At 39.3% G+C, this 27,662-nt stretch overlaps 1 protein-coding gene across 1 annotated transcript in view; it reads right to left on the reverse strand.

Moving 5' to 3' along the window:
• Positions 1-27,662, reverse strand: part of LOC131029585 (proline--tRNA ligase, chloroplastic/mitochondrial) — a 142,959-nt gene that overhangs the window by 12,914 nt on the left and 102,383 nt on the right. Inside the window, exons 8-9 of the mRNA XM_057960114.2 lie at positions 4,380-4,541; positions 3,953-4,152 (exon numbers count right to left, since the gene is read on the reverse strand). Of these exons, the coding sequence (XP_057816097.1) occupies positions 3,953-4,152; positions 4,380-4,541 (362 nt within the window). The remainder of the gene's footprint in view (positions 1-3,952; positions 4,153-4,379; positions 4,542-27,662) is intronic.

Below are 27,662 nucleotides of genomic sequence, written 5' to 3' on the forward strand. Positions count from 1 at the left end.
CAAAATTAATTATTATTAGATTAAAGTTAAAAGAAGAGCGCTTGAGTTATCCTTTTTATTGCTTAATTAAGTCGGCCTTATTCTTTTATTAATTTTTGTTTATTTTGGCCTATTTTCACCAAGTCGGCCTATGGGAGATGTAGAAGGTGAGCGCTCTATATATTGGAGGTCTTGTTTCACAATTCAAATCATTCAATCATCCTTTCAAGTGCGAAATTGGAGAGCAATTTGAGGAGCGAAATCCAGAAGCTAAGGAAGGCGAAATTCATCTTGAAGACTATTGGAGAGGCGTATTTCTTGCTAGATTGGAGGATAATTTCCAGATTTTTGAAGACATTTGAAGGCGAATTTCCAAATCTTGAAGAGGCTAGTGGAAGATGGAGTTCTTTTCCAAGCTAAAGGGGGAGCATTTTGCTAAAGGGAGTCTTGATCTACATTTTGCCTAGCGAATTCTCCTATTTTTGCATCATTTTTTAGAATTAATTCCCAAGTGGAGGTATGGCGTAATCAGCTTGGCACCATTTTTGAAGATTTAAATTTTGCTTTGAAAATCCTAAATTAGGAAATGATAACTCAAGATTTATCATGAGGTTTCCTAAATTAAAATCTTGAATCTTCCTTTTAAAGTTTAATTTTTAGATTTCAAGATATATTATTAATTGTGAAATGTTGTGTAGGTATCAAGATGGCGACTCCCAAGCTTGAAAGATCTACAAGTCGAAAGACTCTTCTCAAGGAAAATCAAGCCAGATCAAGGACGGTCTCATCAAGGACGATCAGGCAAGGACAAGGGCGACCTCCTCCAGTCTAGCATTGACAAGGACGACCTTCTTCGATCTAGCATCATCAAGATAAGGGCGACCTCTTCCAATCCAGCATTCCAAGGCGAGGTACATCATCATCCTGCAAATCAAGGACACAAGAAGTCAAAGCAAAGGGTTCGTTGAAGAAGCAGATAGTTCCAGATGAATTAATTAAAGCTAGCTTCACAACAACATCAAGTTGAATATCTACTAAGTTACAAGTGTCGGACGAGGTGGCATCCTAGTCATCGCTCATCCAGTCAGTGTGGTCCACCTCAGCATTTCCAGATTCAATGTACCTAACTCATGGAAGGTGGCACAAACTTCTATGTACCTACCCCGGCTATTCATTGGTCGAATTTTCTAGAGAGGACATGTGTCCAAGCAATACAATTTTATCATTGGTCAAGCATTAAATGTTATGTAATGGTTGTAACAAACCCTAATTAGGGTTTTCATTGTAAAATCTTGGCCATTGATCTCGAATTGATCTAAGCCATCGAATTGTATTGAGGGCACTATATAAGCCCTGACATTTCATTTTGTAAAGGCAATTACAGAGAGTTAGAATAGTTAGTAAGCAGTTGGAAGTATTAGAATAGCAATTAGAGTAGAGTAGAGAGAGAAGGCAAAGATTGTTGCCAAGATGTTGTTGTAAAAGACTTGTAACTTCATTGAAGAAATGGTGAAATTTATGGGTCGATTCGACAATTTGCATGGTCTTTATACTTCTCATATTTGATTTCATGTTAATAAATGAGTGGAAGAAATGTGCTTGATTGATGGTGGAATTCGTATATCCATACTACTAGCAGTTTGTTGATTGCAGACTTGCCTTGTGTAGTCAACTGGAATCATTCAGCTTAAGCTTAACTTCAATTGTCGCTTCTTCATTGATATGCATCAACCTGACGGTGTCTATGCCTGCAGTGATGATTTGAACATCATAAACCTTTCCTTCGAAGATCGCACTAACCTTGTGGAGATGTTCCTGTGATGTCAAAACGAGACTTAGTTAGAATTTCATCGAAGATCATTCATTGCTCTTACATTCTTAGTATTAGGATTAGATCCTCTCCTCGCCCTCGTCTTTTTTCCTTTTTTCAAATCAAAGCTAGCAAGAGCCTGTGTTCCAGCAATATTCAAAGCAGATCAGACGTTCAATCATTGAATGTAAGTCCCCTTGTGATTCCAGCAAATCACATCATACCACAAAGAGCTTATCCACACGTAGAGACCCTACATTACAGAACCTTGGAGTCATCCTGATTGATCCTTCTTCGCGATATCTTCAGCAATCAGAGGTTTTATTCAAGAGAGGATAAGGTACCCTTGGGTATTTTATTCTGTGTCAGGCAGTGTACAAAGTACACGTCAACAAATAGGTATCCTAATTTGGTATTATATGAGCAGCATATCAAGACTATTGTGATGTGGCAATGGAACACAATGAACACCCCACTCCATATGGCAGCCTTTGCTCTAAATCTCAAACTAAGGACTGGGATGATGCCTCTAATGATGAACAAGTGAAAGAAAGGTTAATGAAAGCCCTTCAAAAGATGTATTCAAGTGAGAAGAAGTCAATTTTACTTTGAACATGGTGGCTTGGCTTTGCTAAACTCTGCAGTCCAACATTCAAACTAGAGGCAAAGGTAGAAAGAGCTACATTATGGCTCAAAGCAACCATTGGATGGTAGATATGGAATGGCAAGGATACACCAGAGTTAAGGATACTTGCAATTCACCTCACTTCATAGGTTGTCAATTCCTCTGCTACAAAGATAAAGTGGTGCACATACAACTTCATTCACTATCAAAAGGAATTGCCTTACCTCTCAATGAACAAAGAAATTGGTGATTGTGTGTAGTGCCTTGTGACTTTAAGATCGATAAACTCCTGAGTATTGATAGACTCCAACTTTATGGAAGGGCATTGATCCTAAAGACACCGCACAAATTGATGAGGCACAAGAGGAATCAGCGGGTGTTCTATTGTATGAGGCAGGCCCTAATGTTGACAATCAATTAGATTTGAGTTTGATTTTTTTTTTTTTTGATCGGTAATAGGCCGAAGCCGATAAGATGTACATACCTTACCCTCTATGGGATTTGAACTTGTGACCTCTCTTTCAAGAGCACAAGTTCTCCACCACTAGGCCAACTCGGGTTGTACATTTGAGTTTGATTTTGATTAAGGTCAAGGTGAGGCAAAAGAATAGCTGCAATAGATCTTAGATTGTCTACATGTGATCATTCTATACTTGAAGTTTTTTAACCTTATCATTTTGTTGTATTATATATATATGCACACTAGTAATGAAAAGTCAATTTGAAACAATTAGACATTGAAAGTTCATTAATTTGTATGTCAACCCATGTGAATTCTCAATTCAGCTCTAATGTTTCATGATATGGTTCTACAATGTATATGATCAATGCCTTAGCTATGAATAATTAACATTTCCTATATTTTTCAATTGCTATCCCCTACCATCCCCTTAGAAAAGGTCTCCCATCCCCTGCTATCCCAAAAACTTGTTGTAACATAGTTCATAATGTTTTAACATAGTTACAGCTGCAAAATTCTAGCATATAATCTAAACAAACCACTAAAAACTAGAGAAAAATAGACCTGCATATGGGTCAGAAAACCAAAATGACAAACCAACCCAAAGTGAACGATCACCATTGGGACCAACTAAGGGCCCAAGAGACAACATTACCACAAATGATGCTCCATCTTGAGCTTCCAAAAATTAGGATAGACATTAGGTGTGGGAGTGAACTTGGGTTAATAATACTAAGGCACACCCTGGTGCCTCATTTTGACAAGTTCAACCCCTTCCTCCAAGAATTCACATTGCCACTTGGAGGTGCCTACAAGCCTGTGAGAATGGAACCTTGGTCAATTGTACAAAGCTCATCATTTTCCAGGTTTACTCCATACTCATTTGGCCTCTTTTAGTTTACACTTCACTGAATATAATAAAAAAGATTTGTATACACATTCATTGGTTGTGCGTCTACAGGAGCATAAGCTCATTCTATTTGCAGACAATCAGCATGTCAAGTCTATCCAACATCCATTAAGACAGAAAAATTTGTTAAAACATATATGTGAATGCCTATCACAAATCAGTGAGTACCTGTCACGGAATGCTATAGCCCTTGCCAAAAGAGCTGATTGTATTTCTTCCAGTTTTTCTTTTACATATGCTTTTATAAATGATGACTCCATGGATATTCCATAAGCTTTGCCATGTTTTCCTGGAACATCTCGCCTTGAAACAACCACCGTCTTGTTTGAGAGGTCACGTGGACCAATTTCAATCCTTAAAGGCACCCCCTACAAGCCAATCAAAAATTCGGCATGGAATGAGAAAAATATTTTTTATTCCAAGCAATAGTGTAACATTGCAAATTTAAACACATAGATGGTATCATGCAAGAACTCAAACTTACCTCCTGCTATATAAAATTAGTAATTATTCTAGTACCTGAACATGTAAGTCCCAAACATGGACATGTTTCCAAATAGAACAACATGCTAATACATGAAAAAAATAAACACACCTTCATTTCCCAAAAGTTGAACTTCCATCCTGGAGTCTTTTGGTCTGAGTCATCTAATTTAACCCGAATGCTAGCTTCCTTAAGAATGTTTTCTAGGATAGATGCTACCTCTAATATTCCTCTTTTCTCATCGGGCTTCTTCCATATTGGAACAATTACTACCTGTAGTAATAAGAAAACCAAAAGAATTAGCAATCAATTATTAATTATTGGTTCTCCAAGCTTCTTATATGTACAAGTACATCTCTATAGAAAGCTAAAATACTAACCAGCTATTTTAAGTTTTCCTTTATTCTAGGGCAAAGACATACTAATCCTATCAGCAAGGCACATCTATTATTCATCTTATCTTTGCCCCTCATAAGCAATCTATAAAAAATATGAAAAGGTGCTCAAAAGTTTTCATTGGGGTAAAAACATAGTAGGGTGAAGGGGACCCCACTAGTGACTTCAATTTTTTTGCAGTTTGTCAATAGATCAGCTGAGGTTGGGAGTCATAAACATAAAGGTTCAATAAGAATACTTTACCGGAGAATCAGAAGTTAAAGCAGTTTAGGGGATTCATCATGGCATGTTTTATTAAATCGATAAATTAAGAGTGCTCAGCATATTCATGTAATCATAGACTCGTTTGGGTTGTAGGACATCATCAGTAACACTATTTTACCCTTTTAGGATCTCCACAGTCTAAAGAATATGGTCTATGTAGCAGCTCGTGTAACCTTTTTCAAAAGTTAATTAATTGAAATGAGCCTATTACACCATTTCTGATCTTTTGTGCCAAATCTTTTAATACTAATTTTGGCAAGAGAGTAATTTAGCAAGTCTAACAAGACCTTTGTAGGATAACATCTGAAGATTTCCCCTTTCAAAAGTAACCACAAAGTGATGAGATGTAAGTTAGAATGTTATACACCTAAGAACAAGAATTTATGATGTACATCATATATAATGTTATAGAGTAGCCATCTTGTGGCGCATAAAGTAATTAGCAGATAGGATGGACCTAATACATAGCTTTTGTGATGGATCAAACAGGTAAATTTTGAAATAGGTCATATTGGTCATTTGTTGCCCTGATGTGTAAAGGGTTTACCCTCCCCTACTTTATGAGAGTGGTTACATATACAGTCATTGGTCATTATAAACCAAGGATCATGGATCATAGATCGGTTCTATTTAGTAGTATAGATAAAGTAGGGAAGCAAGTTTGGATCTCATAACGAAAAATTATCTTAAGTGATTCCTTCCTTAAAGAACAATGTATGGTATAACCCTACCTTACAAACTAGGGCATTTCACCCTCATATATCATGTGCATCAGTGCATGTGATTTACGTTAATACTTTGCAATATTTATCTATACTGGATATTTGAATCTTAAACACAAGGGACATTTCCCATTTCAAGAGACTAGAAAAGAAACTATAAAAAAGGCCTTCAATGATATGTTATAAAGTATTTTCATGAATTAGTGAGGCACGCGAGCAAGGTTGAACAAAAGCTGGAGAATGAAGGACCTTCAAGTGTGATGATAAAGAAGTTGTCAGTCTATTTAAAAAGGCACAATCTCCTTTCAAACACAAAGTTTTGATGTAGTTGATACTTCATTAAGGATTTGCCATCAAAACGAGACTTTGGATGCCGATGTCATGGTTCTTCTTTCAGGTTGTGTACTACAGATAATACTCCTAATCATGCCAATATTTCATTGGCAGGACTTTTTAGCAATGGATCTAAGTTGATTTTAACTGTTTCTTTGGGAAAACCTCTCTTGGGGGACACTTGATGATTCACGACAACAGAAAACTGCTTTGTCATATAACTTGGCTCATTGTTATTGGCTTTCCAGTCAAACTTAATTATGGCATTTCCACAAAGAGGCTGACACCTCACCTCTTACAGCTCAGCACAAATGTTAGCTTTTCTAGATTCCTTAGAGAGAGACTTTCTTTGCATCCCTGTTGTTAAGTTGGAGTTATCTTTGTTCTCTACACCAATCAAAGATGCATGTCTTTACTCAACAAGAGAGTCAAATGAAACAATGAAATTCCATATAGAAAGAAAGCATCAGGAATTAGAATGTCACTTGCATAGAAAAAATGACAAAGAAACACAAAATTTACATATTGATATTATTCAATTTATAAAAGTATTGCCCTTTGAAATGCCAACTTTTGGAGAGGCACCAATAATGTCAAAACTCAAAACCATGCTCACTGAATTCAAGATCATGAAAGATGACAATCTATAAAATTCTTTAAGGGTGCTTCGTTTACTTGACTATGCAGATAGAATTTTCAAATGGCAATGAAGTAACGTGGATTATACAAGAAAAAACAACTAGTATTGCAAATGAGTATACTACGCTTCAACATCTCTTTGGAAGCTAAGACAGAAACACAAATCATCCAAACTTGATAAAAAGAAACTGAAAATTCTAATGGTCTTTTCTTTTTATAGCAAATTTTTGCCTAATAAAACAATGTCTTCCATTCTTTTTGAGAATGCTTTTGTGGGAACCAGTCTAGTATATTGCTTGAATATTGTCATCTATTTTGAAAATTCTGAAAACATGGTTTTCCACTTTTGTAGCACCCCATTTTGGGGCATCCATTTCAGTGCATTTCTAAACTGTATGTTGCTACTTCATACAATTGGTTAAATTTGTGTTAAAATAAGTTGTTTATTAGGATTTCACAGTAGCAGGCATGTGCATTGTAAACACATGTTATGGCTAGACATTTGATGGACTTGTTTGAGAGCTTAGATATGCATACGAGACTCAATTATGCTATTTTTTCACAGTTGAGCTTGTTTATGATATAGATGATATAAAATAAATTTATGGATCGTCACATAATTGTTGAGATTTTATTTATGCCATATTATATTTGAGTTACCATGATGTCATCTGCCCTAACTACAAATTAGAAAATCCATACCGAACTTATTCACAATTCAAGCAGGGTGTATTTTTCCCTGCAGGTAAACAAGTTCTGCTCAGCTAAGAAAGACTCGCATATGGGCAACACTTTAGACCTAAATGACACTTAAAAAGAGTATGATAAATGACTCCTCTATAAAACACACTTTCCCAGGATTGGCAAGCCTAGGAAATTAAAGTATACTTCCATGATGGTGAATTTCAAGCCTTTGGGGGGTTGACCTGACACAGATGGCACCATGAATGAGGTGGGATGGCAAGTGGGAAATTAAAGTTATGGAATTATTACAAGGATTTTTATTAATGTTGGAACATGAAGTCAAAACTTGAAAGATGGATTTCTGATCAGTATGCAATGGAGATAGTGACAAATATCAACTCTTCAGATACAACCAAAGTGATATTTCAAAATTATGTAATGAATGCAATAACAAGTGTTAAAAAGTGGATATACTTTCTGTTAGTATGCAAAATAAGGCTTTAAGCCTCAACAAGCTAAAGGAAAAAACCTAAGTTGCTAATTTGTGTACTGGAACGGATTCGCAGGTACAGCAAAAAAAAAAAAAATCCTTGGGTACGGGTACGGGTATGTCCACACACACACACACACACATATACATATATATTATATATATGTTCAAACATCAAAATTATAAAATACAAATTGTATAAATATAAGAAGAGTGATACTTATAAATCCATGATTGCCAATAAATAAAAATTTTAACTACCTCATAACATCATATTCATAATTTGCAAAAAAGATAATATTCAAGTCTCAAAATGTCATGACACAATGAAAATTCAAATTACAAGCCATGGCCCATATTTAATATCCATATTCATCTTCATCAAACACATCATGGTCAACATTTGGTTCAATATCATTTGAACCACAATCCATTAGATTGCCACTCCCACTAGCTACATCTGTGTCAAGCGCAACAGCTGCCTCATCTAAAGAGACTTGGGCACATTGTGCAACTGTAGCATCTAAATCAGCACACTCAAGGGTTAGATCCCAATTCCTTGTCACACCCTCATTGTACTCAGGTTTCTTATGTGACAATAGACAAAGGTTGGAATGTATGTAAACCAAATCCTCTACTTTTTTTGCACCCAAAAGATTGTGCTTGACCGAGTGGATGGAGTATGTACTCCAATTCCGCTTAGCTAAAGAAGAACTTGCAACCTGTTGAGTTTGAATACCTTTAGTTAAAAACTTAAAACATAAATTATAAAAGAAAAATATTTTAATATAATACCGTTGAACGAAAAATGACAAAAAATTAAAAAAATAAAAAGATACATACTTGGGAGAGAATTTTAATTGCAAGAGGCTGCAAGAAAATGGAGCCTTGACCATGTGCATACCACCAATCATTAGCATCCATCCTATATTTGGCATGAAGAGCGGTAGTATCATGATATTTTGATGATATGAATTGGCGAAACTCACTCAAGACAATATTTGAAGTTTCATCATCTGAATATATTTTTCTAAATGCAGCCTTATAGCCAGTAGCAACCTCCGCATCTTTATATGGTGGCAAATTCCTTGGCAATGCAAGTATCTCTTTGCTATAAAACTTTGGCATCATAGCAAATACTAAGAACTGTGAGGAGGTGGCCATCTTGTTCCAACAGTCAACAATAATTTTTTGCACAATTTTGAAAAATGTTTTTGTTGGGTCATGTTCCTTGGTCTCTATTATTGCTCTTATTTTCCCACCGTGGAGTTCATGCCACCATAAAGTTCACCCAAACATGGGCGATCAAGATCAACATACCTAATCAGGCTTGTGATAGGCTCGATGAAACTCAAAACATATTCCATATGATCCCACCACTCATCATCAAGGACCAATTCTCTTACTTTTTGGGCTCTTTTTGTGTTTGACTGCTTCCAGACTGTTGTGACCATTTCACACATCACCCCATTAGAATGGGGACCCCCTCTTTTTCGCTTTTGTTTTGCTTGTTCTTCTCTCTGCTTTTAGGGTTTTGAGTGAGTGAGTTGTCTGTCTGGACTAGGGCTAAACCTTAGGGGTTCTTTTGGATGTCATTCAAGCTAAGTCCAGTCAAATTTTGGAGAATTGTTAAGTGTCCTCCCGAAGAATTGAGATGGTGGAAATTAGGTAAGTCTTGCAGGAAAGTCAAATAGGTCTTAGGTTAGGTCTAATAAAGGTTTTTAGGGTAAAATCCAATTTTGACTAAGTGTTAGCATTTTTGAAGGTGAAATTGTGTGTCCTTGCCTAGGTGAGTTTTGATCAAACTTTTGAAGCAAGATGATGCCTGAAACAGACGAATCGCTCCTGACCCTCAGAGAGGGCCCAGGGCAAAATTTATCCGGAGTACAATTTCTTGTTTTTTGCTAACTGGTTCCTGACCTTGAAAATGACCCAACTTTGCCTTGTGAAGCAATTTGAGACTTAAATTTGAAGCAATTTGGCCAAAAGGGGTAAAATCGCTCCTGACCCTCAGTGAAGGCCCAGGACGAAAATGTTGTTTAAGTCATATTTGTCACTGACTTTTCTAAATTGCTTTGCACAGGGTCTCCTGGAAGGATGATTGAACATGACTTAATGCTCTGGAAGGTTGAAGACGTGAAAGATGGTGAACTTTGGAAACTAAGGAAAAAATCGCTCCTGACCCTCAGAGAGGGCCCACAGCGAGATTTTGATTTCCTTCATTTTGCAATGAAAAGAGACCAAGTTTTGATCATAAATGGAAAATAAATGACTTTCTCCACCCACCTGAGGAAGTTTTGGCTAGAAATGATGAAGGACGTTGTTGAAAACAGAAAAATTGCTCCTGACCCTCAGAGAGGGCCCACAGCGAGAAATCTTATAAGAGTCATTGCTAGCCTTATTTGGTTGATTTGAGAGGTCAAGAGCATGATGAAGGATAGAATGAACATAATGAGGTATCTAGACTTGATCAAAGATGATAAATTGAAGGATTTTTGCCCAGGAAAGGAAAAATCGCTCCTGACCCTCAGAGAGGGCCCACAGCGATTTTCTTTGTGTGCACATTTTTGGACCTTTCTTGGACATGAATTTTTATTCATAGCAAAGAACAAGACGATATCTCCCTTGGCAAAGTGATTTTTAGATGAAAAGTGAAACATTTTGGTCCAGGTAGCAAAAATCGCTCCTGACCCTCAGAGAGGGTCCACAGCGAGATTTTCAAATATGCATTATTCTTGCAAGATCAAAGTGATTTTATGATTGGAAGGGATGAAGGAAAGCATGTTCTATCCGTTGAATATAATTTGGAGGATCAACACAAGAAGAAATCAACCCAAAATGAAAAAATCGCTCCTGACCCTCACTAAAGGCCCACAGTGAAAAATCGCTCCGGACCCTCAGAGAGGGCCCATAGCAAGAAACCTAAAATGGGAATTTTTCATCCAAGTTTGAGGAAGGCTAAGGTTAGGCATGGGTTTGAAACGATGTTTGAAAAGCCTTGAAGTGAAAAGAAATCGTTGAGAATCAAAATTTTGAAGGCAATTACAAAATTCGCTCCGGACCCTCAGAGAGGGCCCATAGCGATTTTCCAGTTTTCTCTCCTTGGTTTGAAGAATTGAGATAAAATCTTGCTTGGACAGGAGGAGAACGTGATGTGTTATGCCTTGGAGGTGATTTGAAGATTAAAAGATAAAGGAATTTGCCTAAAACCCAAAAGTCGCTCCTGACCCTCACTGAAGGCCCACAGCGAGATTTTCAAAAAAGGCATGTTTTCTCCAAAATGGTGCTAAGGCAAGGTTAGGACAAGGAGAAGAGACCTCCAAGAACATGATGAATATTATTTTGCCTTTGAAACTTGATGATCTTGGTCAGAAAATGAAAAATCGCTCCTGACCCTCAAAGAGGGCCCACAGCGAAAAATCGCTCCTGACCCTCAGAGAGGGCCCATAGCGATATTGTTGAAAATCCTCATTTTACCTTGCAACAACAAAGCGAATTTGGTTGGAGTGGATTAAGGAAGGACATTGCCAAATGATGAATAAAGTTTTAATGAAAAATGATGAAGAATGAAGCCCAATTTGCAAAAATCGCTCCTGACCCTCAGAGAAGGTCCAGGGCGAAATCCTCATGAAATCTCATTAAGCCTTGTTTTAAAAATTAATATTCTCCAAATTGCATTAGATCGCCAAAATTGCTAATTTTGAGGCATGTGGAAAATTAAGATTAAATTGACATTAAATTTTGGCATTTAATAAATTAATTTTAAGCCTAAAAAATCGAACTTCTATCTTGGAGGCATTTAAAATTAATTTTTATTAAATTAAAATTAAATATAAAGTGCACAAGGCCTTATTTTCATTTATTTTGCCAAGTCGGCCTCCTTTTTTTTGGAATTTTATTTATTTTAAACCTCTTTTTTGCAAGTCGGCCTAGAGGGAGCAAAGGGGTGAGCGCTCTATATATTGGAGGTGTTTTTTCACAATTCAAATCATTCAATCATTGCCTTGAGAGCGAATTTGGAGAGCTAATTGGAGGTACGAAATCTGGTTTGCTTGGAGCAAATTTATTTCAAGTGTTGGAGACTAGAAGGAAGTGGAGTTGATTCTTTTGAAGAAGAAGGAGGCGCATTTTATCCAAGGGAGAACTTTGATCTACATTTTGCCTAGCGAAATTCATCTATTTTTGCATCATTTCTTAGAGTTTAATACTCAAGAGAAGGTATGGCGAAATCATCTTAACACCATTGTTGAAGATTTGAATTTTGAACATTTGTTTTGAAAAATCTAAGTATTGTGTAATTAATTAGGAAATGATAACTTAAGATTTATCATGAAGTTTCCTAATTAAAATCTTAAATCTTCCTTTTCACTCTATATTTCTACGCGTCAAGATATATTACTAATTGTGAAAAGTTGTGTAGGTGTCAAGATGGCGACTCCAAAGGCAGGAGCATCCACTAGTCGTCCAGCCCTCATCAAAGAAGATCAGAAGAACGAAGAATTGGAGACCAGGATCGTGTCCAAATGGAGCAATATCGGAGATACCAACTTGGGAAACTTCAGTGTGAAGAAGTTTCGAGAGGTCCCCTACATTGGCAAGCCATCACCTGTCGCGAAGAGAATAATTGAAAGTGGCATCATCAAGGCGGCAGGATTCCCCCCAGCAGTCCACTGTCATGAGCTGATGATCGAGTGTGCCCGCCATTATGACTCACAATCGAGATCGATCGTATCCAAGGAAGGAAACACTTTAGCTTAGCTTTCAGAGGAGGCTATAAGTGAGGCTCTCCATCTTCCAGAGCATAAAGATATGATTTACAAAAGTTTAGAAGGAGCCAGGTCAATGTATGAAGATGATCCTGACACCTGTTTGAACCTCATCAACAAGAATTGGTTGCTCAAAAGTCGTCCTCGCCTGAACAAGATTTCCAATATGCCGCATAGGATTGATTTCCAGGAGGAGTACAGAGATTTGATAACTTTGCTCAATCGAGTTACGGGGGCTCCTCAAGCCTTCTATTTCGAGAAGTGGATGTTCTTCTTCATTCAAGTGATTGTCCAAGGAAAGGGAACGATTCATTGGGCCAGAATAATTAGCAATAGCCTGGATGTGCAGTTGAGAAGACTAAGGCCTACCAAGTCGTTCCACATGAGCTCATACGTCATATATGCCTTGATCAAGAGTTTCGAGTATGCAGGGCTACCTCACAGAGGAGTGATCGGAAGAGGACCTGGAGAGGTGAGAGTTTGTGACTCTTATGTTCATCTGCATCATCCACCTGGAAGTGACTACAAGTTAGTCAATGATACCTTCACGATGAACATCACTAGGATATTGCAAGGCGGGATTCACAATCGACTATCTCTAGATCCACAAGAGCTTGTGAAGAGGTATGGTGCATGGTTCATCCAGTTTCAAAAGTTTACATACATCAGAGTTCAGGGATGTCCTTCACCTCCTTACATGTTGCCGAGATATCCGACAAATAGAATAGTGCTACTTGAGGTAACCAGACAATTGGTAGCTTGTGCAAAGGTATCCAGACACAAGCATGGAAATGGAGTGCCCGTACCTATCATATTGGGGAATTCAGTTGAAGTATGTCCTAATACTCAAGCTTCAGAGGATGCAGAGAAGGAATTAGCCTTGTATTCATTCACCTTCTTTGCCCTATGGGAGAATTTTGATCCGTATGGTTATATGGAGGAGACAGTTGCTAGGAAGTACGGACATGAGTTTCAGGTGGAAGACTTTTGGATGAATCTCTCAAATGATTTAGAAGTTAAAAGGAAGATGCATTCCAGATTGCCTTTAGATTTCATCAGAAAATGCAAAGTTTACAGAGTAGCCGATCAAGCCCAGGACAACGGCAGATGCCTCCAGTCATCCTATGACAAAGAAGATAAGAGAGTGAAGATAGATTGGAACGAGCCTGAGATTTTGGACTTGAGAGCTTTGATGGCTCCTGTTTTGTCATGTACTCGCAGATGGGTGGATGTACAACATCAGAAGTTAAGAGAGCAGAACATACCAATGACTTTTACTTTGGAAGAAAGGCTAGAAGAAGGAGGAGCAAGCGCAAGTGAAGACACCTCTCATCCTAGAGGCGCCAAGAGGAAAGAAAGACCTGAGAAAAGAGAATCTTCTAAGAAGAAGCAAGAGGCCAATCGAGATCGCCCATCAGGCACATCTTCTCGACATGGAAAGACGGCAAGTCAAGATGAAGGTCAAGAGAAGATAGTACCTGAGATTAATGAATCTATGGAATCCATGGTACAGAATGATAAGCCAGAGAAGGGACAAACACCTCAACATTCATCAAGTCAACCTCTACAAATTGATGAGCTACAGGAGGATCAGGGAAATGATGATGAAGCGACATCTCCTCTCCGAGAAGATGAACCCTTACTTAAAGAAATACAAGTTAGAGAGACAAGATCCGCCATCCCAGATTGGTTGAAGGAGAGACTGACAAGGGTGATTGTGATTGAAGAAGAAGAGGATGTGATTGATTTGGAAAGCCTTATAGGAAATTCTCGAGAAGTAACGGAAAAGAAGAAGGCCACCAAGATGTCCAAGGTGATCAGGGATGAGACAGGATCCAGGAAATTGCAGATAGCTACACCTGTAGTGGACAAGTATGAAGGTGAAATTCTTGCAGATGAGTATGATGTAGAAACATTTGAGCTTGGTCCACTCACTTCTGAACAGGCGATGGATGAGGCAACCGATTCATTTGAAGCACTTAAGGGCAAACTTAAAGAAGAAATGGAAAAGAATAGGAAGCTTGAGAAAGAGGTCGGTGCTTGGGGAGGCTATTTTAGTCATCTCAATCAGCCCTTGAGACGTCAGGATCCAGCAGTATCTCCTTTGCAAGCACTTCCCCTCGAATCGGTTGGCGAAGCAGAAAGAGTCAAGAGCTTGGTTCAGCTTATGAGCTCTTGGATTGACAAATCCCACATGGTAGTTGTTGAATTTGCAACAAGAATGATGAAGACAATCCATCAAGCTATCCAGGTCCTTGAGATCGTCCACAATCTAATGATAACTATAGCCACTTTCGCTCACACTAGAGATGTTATCATTCCCGTTCTGCAAGTAATCAGGCAAACACCAAGGAAGATCCTAGCACAGGAAAAGATAATGGATGGAGGAACTCATAACCTACTTCAGTGGTCAACTCTACTCCAGATGAAAGAGGTTCTTTTCGAAGACATCAACACCAAATGCAGTCAAGTTGAAGGTGTCATCCATCCAATTCAGGATAAAGTGTTTGAAGTATTGTGTACCATCCTTGGCCGACGAATCGAGATTGAGACAGATGTGGACATCCAAGAGTTGGAAGATAGAATCAAGGTCATCTTTTGCAAAGATGAGAATGTCATCACAGATGAGCAACGGGATCTAATGTTCACTACTATGCTCCTGATTGAGAAGATCAAAGAACTCGAACCTGGATGGTAAGCGGCTCTTTTCACTGCCTTTGATCAGGTTATTCACTTGGAGGAACGAATGAAGAACCTTCCTGAGATTCCCATTGCTAAGGTTGAAGGAATTGTGTCCAGATTCGTTGCATATGCTAAGAAAGAGCATTGGAAAGGGAACAAGGTTCTAGAAGAAAGGTTGTTATAGAATGATGTGGCATCTTAATTATCATTGGTCCATGTTTCCTCGACTTTTGTGCCAATAAGATATTTGGCTATGCATTTAATAATGTTCATCTAAAAAGGGAACTTTTTGTAACAAACCCTAATTAGGGTTTAGGTGTCAGAATCTCAGCCATTGATCTTCTTTCGATCTGGGCCGTTCATTGTAATTGAGGATGCTACATATACCCTCACTCATTTTCATTTTGTCATTAGAAGATTAGATCAGATTAGATTTTAGAGAAAGAGATTAGAGAGCTTAGAGAGAAAGTTATTTTGTAGCAAGATTGAGTAGTGAAGAGAGAATTTCGAAAAATTGTTGTCTATTTTGGCTTGGAGATCAATAAAATATTGAAGTTATGGTGTTTTATTGCAATTCTTGTGGCTATCTTCATGGTTGTTTATCTTCTTGAATCATTCTCAATCGAAGTAGTATTTAAGTTTGAAGGACTAAGTGTTGTGCTTGATCTTTGGTGAGATTCGTATCCAAACCACTAGCTTCCTATTGATTGTAAGGACGCCTTGTGTGGTCAACTGGAGATATTTAGATTGCTTCAACCTTCAATCATTATTGAACTATTGATATGTATCTTTATGGTAGTATCTATAATTCTTGATGATTTGAAAATCACTAATCACCTTAGAAGATCGCATCAATTCCAGTAGAGTTGTAATTCCTTGGCAATATTGAAATTGGTAGAATCTTACCAAGTCTAGCCTACATTGAGTCATTCTTAGGATTAGATTAGAATTCATCTCTTGAAAACCCTATCTTTTGATTTTTTTTTGAGAATTTGTTAGTATTAGGAAAAATCCTGTTCCTGCAGTCGAGTGAGAGCAACACAGACCAGCTTTCAAAGTGCGTAAGACCCCTTGAAGAAACAGCATTCACAACGACCACTGGTGCTTATCCACACGTAGAGATCCTACAGCGAAGAACCTTGAAGTCACCCTGATTGATCCTTTTCGCGATATCTTCAGCATTCAGAGGCTTTACTCAAGAGAGGATAAGGTACCCTTGGGTATTTTATTCTGTGTTTGATAGTGTACAAAATACACGTCAACACAGACACTCCACAAGGTCTTGATAACCATAGCCCTCTAGGTCTCTCGCAGCTTCACAAGTCTTAAGGCAAGTGTGTGAGATGCAAATCATGTTTCGGCAACGTAACATGACATAAAAAAAATACACATCATATATCAACTATAAAAATTAAAAAATAAAATTTGAATTACCTTCAATAACTCCAACTTGGAGAAGGTCTAGAATGTGGCTTGTGACATGTGATGATTAGTCACAAACATTTGAAACTCTTTAGCCTCCATGTAAGCTTGTTTGACCCAATCAATTTGTGTGCCAATCTTTTGCATGATTAAACTGAGTGAGTGGATTGCACATCATGTCCAAAAAATGTGATTATATGTAGCCTCCACTATAGACCCAACTACCCTACAATTTTTAGCATTGTCTGTTATGACTTGGACAACATTTTGAGGCCCCACCATGTCAATGGATTCTATGAGGATATTGGCAATGAAACTTGTACCTTTCACTTGCCCCTCACAATCCATTGCCTTCAAAAACATCGCCCCTCAGGGGACACTACCATAACATTGATCAATGGCCTATTTTTGCAATCTTTCCATCCATCAAAAATGATGGACACAAGTGTTTCTAACCGTGTATCTTTGATCACTCTCAATTGTGTCTCTACCGAAGCTTTCTCCTTCACCAATAAGATGGTTCACACCTTTTCATACCCAAAAAGTAACATAATCAGAAAGTATATTGCAAAGGATATTCACCATCTCCCACCAAATAAGGTGATCTAACACTATCGACAGGAAGCCCACTGCCATAAATGCAACGAGCATCGCAATGATTTGCAATCTCTCTGATTTCATTTTTTTTAGCCCTATCCAATGGGCCTCTTTTTCGTGTAACCACAACATCCATTGGTTCAGAAGGTGGTGGCATTGGCATGAAAGGATGTGGACCAGCCGGTTTTGTGAAGCTACTAGAAGGCCTCTTCAAGCTACTCTTGGCAAGAGTTGCGTAACCACAACATCCTTTCCTTCAGAAGGTGGTGGCATTGGCATGAAAGGATGTGGACCAGCCAGTTTTGTGAAGCCACTAGAAGGCCTCTTCAAGCTAGTCTTGGCAAGAGTATGATCAGTCTTGTTGTCCTCATTTTTGTTTCCAAAAATGAAGGACCATTACATAATTTTTTTGTGAAAAATGAAAATTTTACTCTATGGCACGCTTCCCGAGGCAGAATTTTGACTAATCCTTGGACTGGCTTAATCCTCAGTCCATCCTCGAACTACGTTTCGAATTTCGTCGCATTCTGGGTTTGTTTGCTATGTCTTTCCTTCAATTTCAGGTTTTAAAATCCCGATTGCAGGTGGAGAAGTTTCCTTGAACTACAAGTTTTAATGATTTCCATTGTTTTGGTCTTTGTAGGGAAATTTTTAGCTTATTACATGTGCACTTTATTAAAAAAAAATGACAACTTGTAATTTGTTTTAAATTTCCCCTTTATTGTTTTTTGGCTTTTTTCGCTTTTTTAATTAAAATAGGGATTTTTTGGTTAAGTTACAAGTAAACTTGTAGTTCTTTCCAAAAACCCCTACTTTAATGGTTTTTACATGTAATAGGGGTTTTAAACCCCTATTACATGTGTGCAAGTAAATTATAACTTGTTATAGGGGTTTTATTTCCCCTTTACAAGTAATTTTAAACTTGCATCTCTCTCAAAAAATCCCGATTTTGCCTTGTAAATGAAAAAGTGACAATTTTAACTTGCACTTTGTCTCAAAAAACCCGATTTTGCTCATAAAGTGCATTTTTGACATTTTAAACTTGCTATTTGGTCAAAAAATCCCGATTTTGCCTTGTAAATGAAAAAGTGACAATTTAAAACTTGCACTTTGTCTCCAAAATCCCGATTTTGCTTATAAAATGCATTTTTGACATGTTAAACTTGCAATTTGTTCCAAAAAACCCGATTTTGGCTTTGTTGAGGAAAAAGTGAAAATTAAAACTTGTTATATCTTCTAAAAAACCCGATTTTCACAAGTTCATGCAAATTCGAACTTGCTATTTGTCTCCAAAAACCCGATTTGCAAGAAAAACGTTTTTGTTGAACATTTCAAAGCGAATTTTGTGGAGAATTTGTTGGAGGAGGAAGGCGTTTAGGATTCCTCTCTATTTTCATGCATGATTGGACACCTTTCATGCCACATGGAGGTTGTGATTGCTAGTTTTTAGCTTTATAACAGCAACCACGTTTTTTGCCATTTGGAATGCCACGAATCTTCAATGGTATGAATCGTTTGGGCTTGGAGTGGTAAGGCGTTGAGGGTTGAGGGAAGTTCAAACATTTTCCATGCCATTTCTCATGCATTTGCTGCCACATTTTTCAGTTTTGGGCATTTTTACAAAAACGTGGCTAGGGTTTGGGGATTGCGGTATGTGTTTACTTAAGAGCTATTCTTCTTCATTCCAAGATTGATTGCATTTTTGGAGAAGCATTTTCAGTTTCATTCAAGGTATGTTTTCCTTTCTTTCTTGTTTCATTTTATTATTTTCTTGTTTTCTTAGTTTTCCTTTCCAGTTTCATTTTTGTAAATATGTTGTTCTTCCCCCAAAAATCGGTTTTTTTTGTGAGAGATTTTCCCTTTGGTATGCAATTCAATCTTCCCCATTTTCCCTCTTTACTTGTATTCGGGATTTTAAATCCCGATTACAAGTTGGCTGGAAATTTTTGTTCTTCCTTTACGGTTAAGGAATTTAACCATTTTTGGTTGAAATTCCAAGTTGAAAAGATGTGAAATACCCTCCTTTTGAAAATTGGGTTTTAAAAACCGGATTACATGTTGAAAAGTTCTTCCCATTTTCATGACAATGACATTCCCGGATTTTCCCATTTCTATCCATTCATGTTTCCCTTAGCCATACTTTCCATTTCCATCATTTTCCGCAAGTCAAATTCTCATTTTCCATCCATTTCTCCATTTGTAAATTTACAAGTGTACTTGCATTCGGGTTTTAAAACCCCAATTGCATGTATGTTCTTTCCAACTTGTATACTTGCAAAACTTTCCCCAAGATCCGAAATTGGTCAAAGTCAAGATTTTCCCATTTCCATATATTTCCCCTCTTCCTCTCACAAAATCGTGAAGTTCAAGAATCAAAGTTTTTCCCATTTGAAGAAGGAAGAATGTCATTTGCAGCTGATTATGATGTTGCCTTAACACTTTTAAGTCTTCATCACAGTATTCCAGGTTTCCAATCAATGTCAGATTTGCCATCATCTCCAGTTCCAAAAAAGAAGAAGTATAAATATGACAAGTATCAGAACGAGGTTGCACCTTCTCAAGTTTCTTCCCCTTTGGATCGTATCAGAGACACAGAAATAGGGCACGTGGATATGTCAGAATTTGTCAAGAGAGTGGAAGATCCACAAGATAATAACATGCAGCGGCTGTTGGACAGCCATATCCATCATGCAACTTCCTTCCCAGTGGCTGCCCTAGAACCTGAATTTGTTCTCGCCTGCACCCATCATTTTGACAAAGAGACAAGAGTCATCAAAAATGATGATGGTGAAGCAATAATTCGTCTTGATGCAGATACAATCGAAAAGGTCTTCAGAATACCTCCAGCACTTGTTTACATGGAAATCTCCAAAGAAAGTGCAGCTGATTATTATGTGAAAAGGGAAAAAGATTGTAAACGACATATCAACAGGTGGATCCAAAAGTCATGAGCCTCCTTCTCAAGGTGGGCTAGGTTGTACCGCTGCGATTTCAAATGGGAGATAGGAGACACCATAACCCTTCTCAGCACGATAATGGGTCTCGAGCATTCTAATGTCTTTGAGCTATGGATGTACCAGTTCATCATGTTCATAAGGCAATCACATCATATATCATGGGGAGAAGTCATCAGCGATACCTTGTGTGAACAACTTGCAGCAATCCCTTCCACCATGACTTTTTACATGAACTCATATTTGGTATACTTGGCAGCATCACTTAAGACACTTTTCAGGTCTTTCTACCAAGGGTGATCGCTCATTTATACCAGTTTGAGAATATTACGATCAGTTGCCTTTGAGACCCAGCAGACTGCATTTCAGAAGAGTCCAAGATGCATTCTTCGGATATTTCATGTGTCAGTTTGACAGAACTCTGAGGAACAAAAGAGTATCAGATGAGGCATGGGAAAGGGTGTGCGAATATGGATGTTTGTTTCTACAGTTCCCCACCTTCACCTATATGAGGATCGAATGCAGTATGACAAATCAGGAGGCAGTATGTGTGCCATGACAAATGGCTGACTAGGTACCGAAACCGAGTTTGGGATCTCATTGAAAGTTTTGATGCCTTCAATATGAAGTCCATATACAGACATCAGAATCAGGTAACCAATTCTCTTGCTTGAGCCGCCAGCTCTTTGGTTCCATTGGCTATGGAAGGACTGAAGAAGTTCACAGTGGAGTTGACCCCAGTACCTTCAATCCAGAACAACATCACCAACTTTCAGGTCTTTGAAGACGACAAGCACATATTGGATTTCTTGACCAACACAGATGTCTTCTTAGCTCAAATCATCGATGAGAAAGAAGTAGAAGGAGCAGAACTGGATGCAGAAGGAGTCTTGAATCTAAAAACAAACACTATCCCAAAGGGAATGGTGGAGCTAGAAAGAATCTTTGATCTGGACAAACGGAGGGAGGTGAAAAGTCATAGCATGGAAGGAAATGTGTGTGACACCATCAATGTTGGTGATGACAAACAAACCAAAAATGTATTCATCGGAAAGACCTGTACTTCGCAAGAGAGGGATGGTATCTTGAAAAATGTGAGAGATTTCCCAGATGTCATTGCTTGGAGCTATGAAGATCTCAAAACTTATGACACCGCAATCATCACTCATACAATCCCTTTGAAACCAAGAAGCAAACCTTTCCGACAAAGACAAAGGTCGATCAATCCCTTATTGAAACCATTGATATATCAAGAGGTCAAGAAGTTGCTCTCAGCCAAAATCATCTTTCCAGTAAGACATTCGACGTGGGTCGCCAGCCTAGTACATGTCAGGAAAAAGAACGGAGAGATCAGACTGTGTGTCGACTTCAGGAATCTCAACTGAGCTTCAGAGAAGAATAATTATCCACTGCCATCATTGGACGAAGTGTTGCAAATTGTTAACGGATCACAAATGATGTCATTTCTGGATGGATATTCAGGTTATAATCAAGTGTTGGTAGACCCTGAGGATCGATTGAAGACCGCTTTCACTACCAAGTGGGGAACGTTTGCATATAAAAGAATGCCTTTTGGACGCATCAATGCCAGAGCCACGTTTCAGAGAGCTATGGATATCGCTTTCAAGAACCTGATAGAGAAATGCATCATCATATACATGGATGATATTACAGTCTTCTCCAGGAAAAGGGAAGATTATGTGGATGATTTAAGAAAGGTTTTCCAAAGATGTAGAAGATATGGTGTTTCCCTCAATCCTAAAAAATGCATATTTGGAGTGACAGAAGGAAAGTTGCTAGGTCATGTCATATCAAAGAAAGGTATTTCCATTGATCCTAATAGAGTAAAGGCTATATCGACCATCAACCTGCCAGCCAATAAGAAAGAGCTTAAATCATTCTTTGGCAAGATTAATTTTGTCAGAAAATTCATCACAGGATTTGCCGAGATAGTTAGACCCTTGAATGAGATGTTGAAGAAAGACGCCAAAATAGAATGGACGGTACCGGCGAGAAGAGCATTCGAGGAAATAAAGTCAGCGATCGCAGAGGCTCCAGTACTGATCAGTCCTGACTACATGAAGCCCTTCTATCTATATTCATTTGCCTCTTAATATACTTGTCCAGCTATCCTCACACAAAGGAGTGAAGAGAGAGACGAGAACCCGATTGCATTCATGAGCACCCCGTTGAAGGATGCAAAACTCAAATACCCTAATATTGAAAAACAAGCCTATGTGTTGGTAGAAGCCATCAAAAAATTCAGACATTACCTTTTGAGGGCCAAAGTTTATCCAATCGTACCGAATGCAGCCGTGAAAACCCTCCTCATGCAAAATGAACTAGGGGAGAGAAGAGGCAAGTGGGTCGCCATTATTCAAGAATTTGATATTGAAATCCAGCCTATGAAACTTGTTCGAGGGCAAGCCCTAGCTCAGACACTGGCAGTTGACAGGCTCGGGCTAGTTCAGCAGGTATATGAATTGGATGATGTCACCCCAGATGAATGGTATAAGGAAATCGTCACCAACTTGCTCAATCAGAAGTGCCCTGCTCATATGACACCCACTCAGAAAAGAGCATTGAGGTTAAAGTGTTGGCATTATATGCTTCAAGGATCCGTCTTATATCGCAGGAATCATGAAGGAGTATATCTAAGATGTGTTGGCAGAGAGGAAGCAAAGCAGATAATTGAACACTTTCACTCGAAGTTCAGTACGGGGCATGGTGCTAACCTAGCCACAGCTCATCGAATTCTGAGAGCAGGATATTACTGGCCCACACTATTCAAAGATACATTTGATCATGTCAAGACTTGTCACACTTGCCAAGTCGCCGCTTTCAGAGAGAAGAATTCTGCCATGCCGCTCAATCCAGTGATCGAAGCAAGACCATTCGCGAAATGGGGGATGAATTTTATTGGTGTCATCAGCCCTGCATCCTCGGCGCAACATAGGTATATCATCACTGTAACTGACTATTGTACCAGATGGTCGAAGGCTCAAGCTCTTAAGGTATGCACTACTGAGGCCGTGATTAAATTCCTTGAGGAAAACATTATTACAAGGTTTGGTTGTCCTTATGCGTTGGTTTGCGATATTGGTTCAGCTTTCACATCATTAAGATTTTCCAATTGGGCTTTTGAATATGGTATAACCCTTAAATTTTCATCCAATTATTATCCTTAGGGTAATGGGTTAGCCGAATCAACAAACAAAAACCTGCTCATTGTAAACAAGAAATTGTTGGAGAGAAGTCCAAGAGAATGGTATACCCAACTAAGATTTGCCCTTTGGGCAGATCGGATCAGGACCAAGACTGCGTTAGGGATTTCGCCTTACTTCCTAGTTTATGGTCAAGACCCAATATTCCCAATGCAGCTAAGGGTCCCAACCTTAAGGTTTATTCAAGAATACATGGAGGACACGGACGTTGTGCAAGCTCGAGTAACACAACTGTTGAATCTTGAAGAAAAGAGAGATCAAGCCTTAGAAAATTTTGCAAAACATCAAGGAGTTGTCAAGAGATGGTTTGACAGACAAGCTAGTATCAAAGCATTCAGGATCTCGAATCTTGTCCTATACTGGGATAAAGCCCATGAAAAGAGGGGAGAACATGATAAATTTGATAAACTATGGAAAGGCCCTTATCAGATCTCTGAGATACTAGGAGAGAACGCATTCAAATTGAAGACCTTAACAAGGGAAGATGTCCCATTACCTGTCAATGGGAGGTATCTTAAGCATTATTTCCAGTCCTAAAGTTCAGGACGTCTGCCTTTGTATATAGTTAGATTAGGTTCTTTTGAGTTTGGTTTGCTTGGGTCGGTGTGTGGTGTGTTTTTGGGTTTTCTTTGGTCTTCATTTTGGTCTTAGTTTAGGTGGTTTTTTTTGCGTCTTAGTTTGGTTGGTCTACTTGTTTTGAAGGGTATCCATTTGAAAAGGGCGATTTTTGTTATGAAGCACTCTGACATCCCGCTAGATTGTCCGTTTCATTTGCCCAATCATGAAGTCTTCTAGGAACATGAAGAAATCTTTCTTGATGGAATCTTGAGTCAAACTATTGTTGTCAGGAAATATGTATATCTTATGTTTTGGTAGTAATGTTATTTGTTAGTAGTTAGTTAGCCGACGGGTAGGTAGTTGGAGTCGCGACAGTTGTGTCGCACCCCTTCGGCTGTTATATACTGTACTACCTGCGGGTATTGAAGGAGGTGATGTTTACGACAAATAATACTATGGACATTGGGTGCATTCTAAGTCATTAATGGAAAGCTTATTCTCATATTCATATTGTACTTGCATTGTTCATTTCTGCATTACTTTTGTACTCTTCTTGTTTACCCAGTGAGGCAAACATTTGGCGCCATTGCCTAGACATACTCGGGAGAAGGAAAGAGCGGATGGCGCACGGACACGATGGGCCTACCCGTTGCTGAGATAAACCCAGAAGCCGACAACGCGCACACAGAGCTCTACAACGGAGAAGACACTGCGACGAGGGAATTTTCAATCCTACTCCAGGTAGCCATCGAGACCTACGTCCGAAGGGAGGCCACGGAGGCGGAAGTTCCAACAAGTGTCATGTGGAGCGCACTGGAAGTTAGCCCCGCAGTGAATCGGTTGATGAACCACCTCCCTCAGCTGCTTGCACAGGCATCATTGGCAAAACGAACTCGCCTAGAGGAGATTGCACGGGAAGAGCGACGTCAACAAATCCTCCAACAGTACGAAGAAAACAGCCGTCGGGAAGCGGAGTGTGATGGCACGAGGCCAAGAGAAAATTGAAGCCTGAATCCCAGAGGGATAAAAGAACATTCTATAATTGAATAAAGGTGTCATGATATTGACACAAGTTGTATCTGATGAGATGAATTAATAAAGGAGTGTTCTGTTTTTATGTGTTGTTATTTATGGAAATATACAGGAATAAATGCCCTCCCTATTAAACAAAGATAGGAATAAGAAAGCACAAACGGAGGAGTGGGAGGCCGCACAGAGGGCCTTGATTCTGGAACAGCAAGTAGAACGTAGCCGGAGGCTGAGGCAACTTGTTGAAGGACCACCTGCCGAAGGGTGGCCCGAAGGGAACCAAGGAGGTGTCACGAAGGGAGCAGAAGTTGAGGGAAATTTCTACGTGTCGCCAGAACACCGTAGGGCGAGAAGCCACGAAGAGTTTTTGGAGGAAACTAAGTTACGAAGGAACCTAGTCAAAGAAACCCGGGATCAGTTCAGGAACTTATCCCTTACCCCACGAAGTGAGGACCACCAAAGGGAGCCGGTAGCGAGGGCGGGTGAGAACGGAGGGGAGGACAACCGTACGGCTATAGGTGCGCCTGTCGTCCAAGCAGGACACACCATCGGCGCCGGAGTGAGTGGCGCAAGGGCATGTTAGACATAGCCACAGCCACCTGCGGGGAGACAACCCCCATCAATGGCGAGTAAACAGAAACTGCCGAAGTTCAACGGCGACGGGAAGGAAGATCCCGTCCGCCATTGCCGCACTTGCAAAACCATATGGTCAGGGAATAGTGTTACTGACCAGGACGAATGGGTAACACAATTTCCAGCAACCTTGAGGGGAGTGGCCATCGACTGGTACTCAGATATGGATAAGACCAAAGTCGGCACATGGCCCGAATTGAAGAAGGAATTCGGGATAGAGTTTCGCCTCCTCAAAGACGACAATGAAATAGTAGCCGAAATCTATGGCACAAAGCAGAACAAGAACGAGACTATCTGAGCCTATAGTCGGCGGCTCAAGGAACTGTTGGGGAAAATGGAGAGTCAACCAGCAGATGGGTTGAAAAAGAGATGGTTCGTGGAGGGACTGAAACACTCCCTCCCGAAGAAGATGAAAATTGTCCCACCAACCTCGTACGAAGATGCATACAATAGAGCGATGGATCTCGAGAGCGAGACCAAGACATCCAAGAAACTGATATCTATGATCTGTGTTAAGAAGACGTCCGTGCTGGTTAGGAAGTCTAGAATGTGCTTGTCGTCTTCGAAAACTTGGAAATTGGTAATGTTGTCTGGGACCGAAGGAACTGATATTAACTCGATTGTAAACCTCTTTATTCCTTCCATTGCTAATGGAATCAATGAGCTCGCGGCCTGTGCAAGTGAATTGGCCACTTGATTCTGATGTCTATAAATTGAATTGATATTGAAAGCTTCGAAACTTTCAATTAGATCCCAGACTCGATTCCTATACTTAGTTAGCCTTTTGTCATGGCAAACATATTGCTTCCTGATTTGCCTTACTGCGATTTCTGAATCTCCATATACTTGCAGTATCTTTGCCCCCTTTTGGATGGCTAGCAGTAATCCATGAACCAAGGATTCATATTCCGCTACGTTGTTGGTGCAAGGGAACTGTAATCTGTGAGCGGCAAGGTATGTTTCTCCCTTAGGACCGATTAATTCATATCCGGCTCCGGATCCTTGTTTGGACTTAGATCCGTCGAATCTTAATGTCCATATTTGACTTTCTTGATTGTTTGCTTCTGGACTTTCATGACTTTCAATTGTTGTATCGGACGAAACTTCATCTTCTACAGAACTCTCGGTGTCTGTAGAGCTTTCATACTCTGAATCTTGAGTTTCTTCTATAATTAGTGTCTGCGGGACTCTTTTGTTTACTTGTTCCAATGCGGTCTGGCATAAAGCACAAGATAATTCTGAGTGGACGGCATTGTGAATTCTACACCAATTCGGAAGGAGCAAATCTCGGACAGATGTTAGATTGCCAAGTTGCACACTCTGCTGGATGTTTCTTTGTACGAATCTCCTGAAATTTTCAAACATGCCTTCGTCCTCTTGATCGGATCCTTGGTCACTTTCAATGACGATCTCCGTCGATTCCATGACCTCCTGCTGGGTATTTTCATCTCGCACATCTTGTATCATCAAGATCTCCTCCACTTTTGGCTTGTATGTTCCTAAGTCGGACTCTAAAAATAGAACTTCGTTGTCCTCTCCATATTCAGTTATCATCAACCTCAACCTTGGGGTGCTATCAATTTTAATCTGGTTCGGGACTCCTCTCCATGGTAGCCACATGTGTGCGAAATCGGTCGATACATATCCATTCAATTTTCGGGACCAATCTCGACTCAGGAGCATTCCATATGAATCTGGAATATCCACCACTGATATATCTATAAAATTCTGGACTCTTGGGTCTGCGGCCAATTGCATGTGAATGTTGTTCAATTCTCCCATGACTGGAACTTCTGTCTTGTCAAGCTGAGTGACCTTTCTCTTGGTAGGTGCGGGAGTTATTCCAAGTCTTTGACAAACGGCTAAAGGCATGACATTGCTTGAGGCTCCGGAATCATAAAGGCAATTGTGTAATAGCTTTCCAAATATTCTGACTGATAACAGGAACGGGGCCGGTTCGTCCTTTCCTTGAGAAGGCACTGAATTTCCTTCACTTGATTC

The sequence above is a fragment of the Cryptomeria japonica genome, chromosome 3 (genome assembly GCF_030272615.1).
Source record: "Cryptomeria japonica chromosome 3, Sugi_1.0, whole genome shotgun sequence".
NCBI classification, from domain to species: domain Eukaryota; kingdom Viridiplantae; phylum Streptophyta; class Pinopsida; order Cupressales; family Cupressaceae; genus Cryptomeria; species Cryptomeria japonica.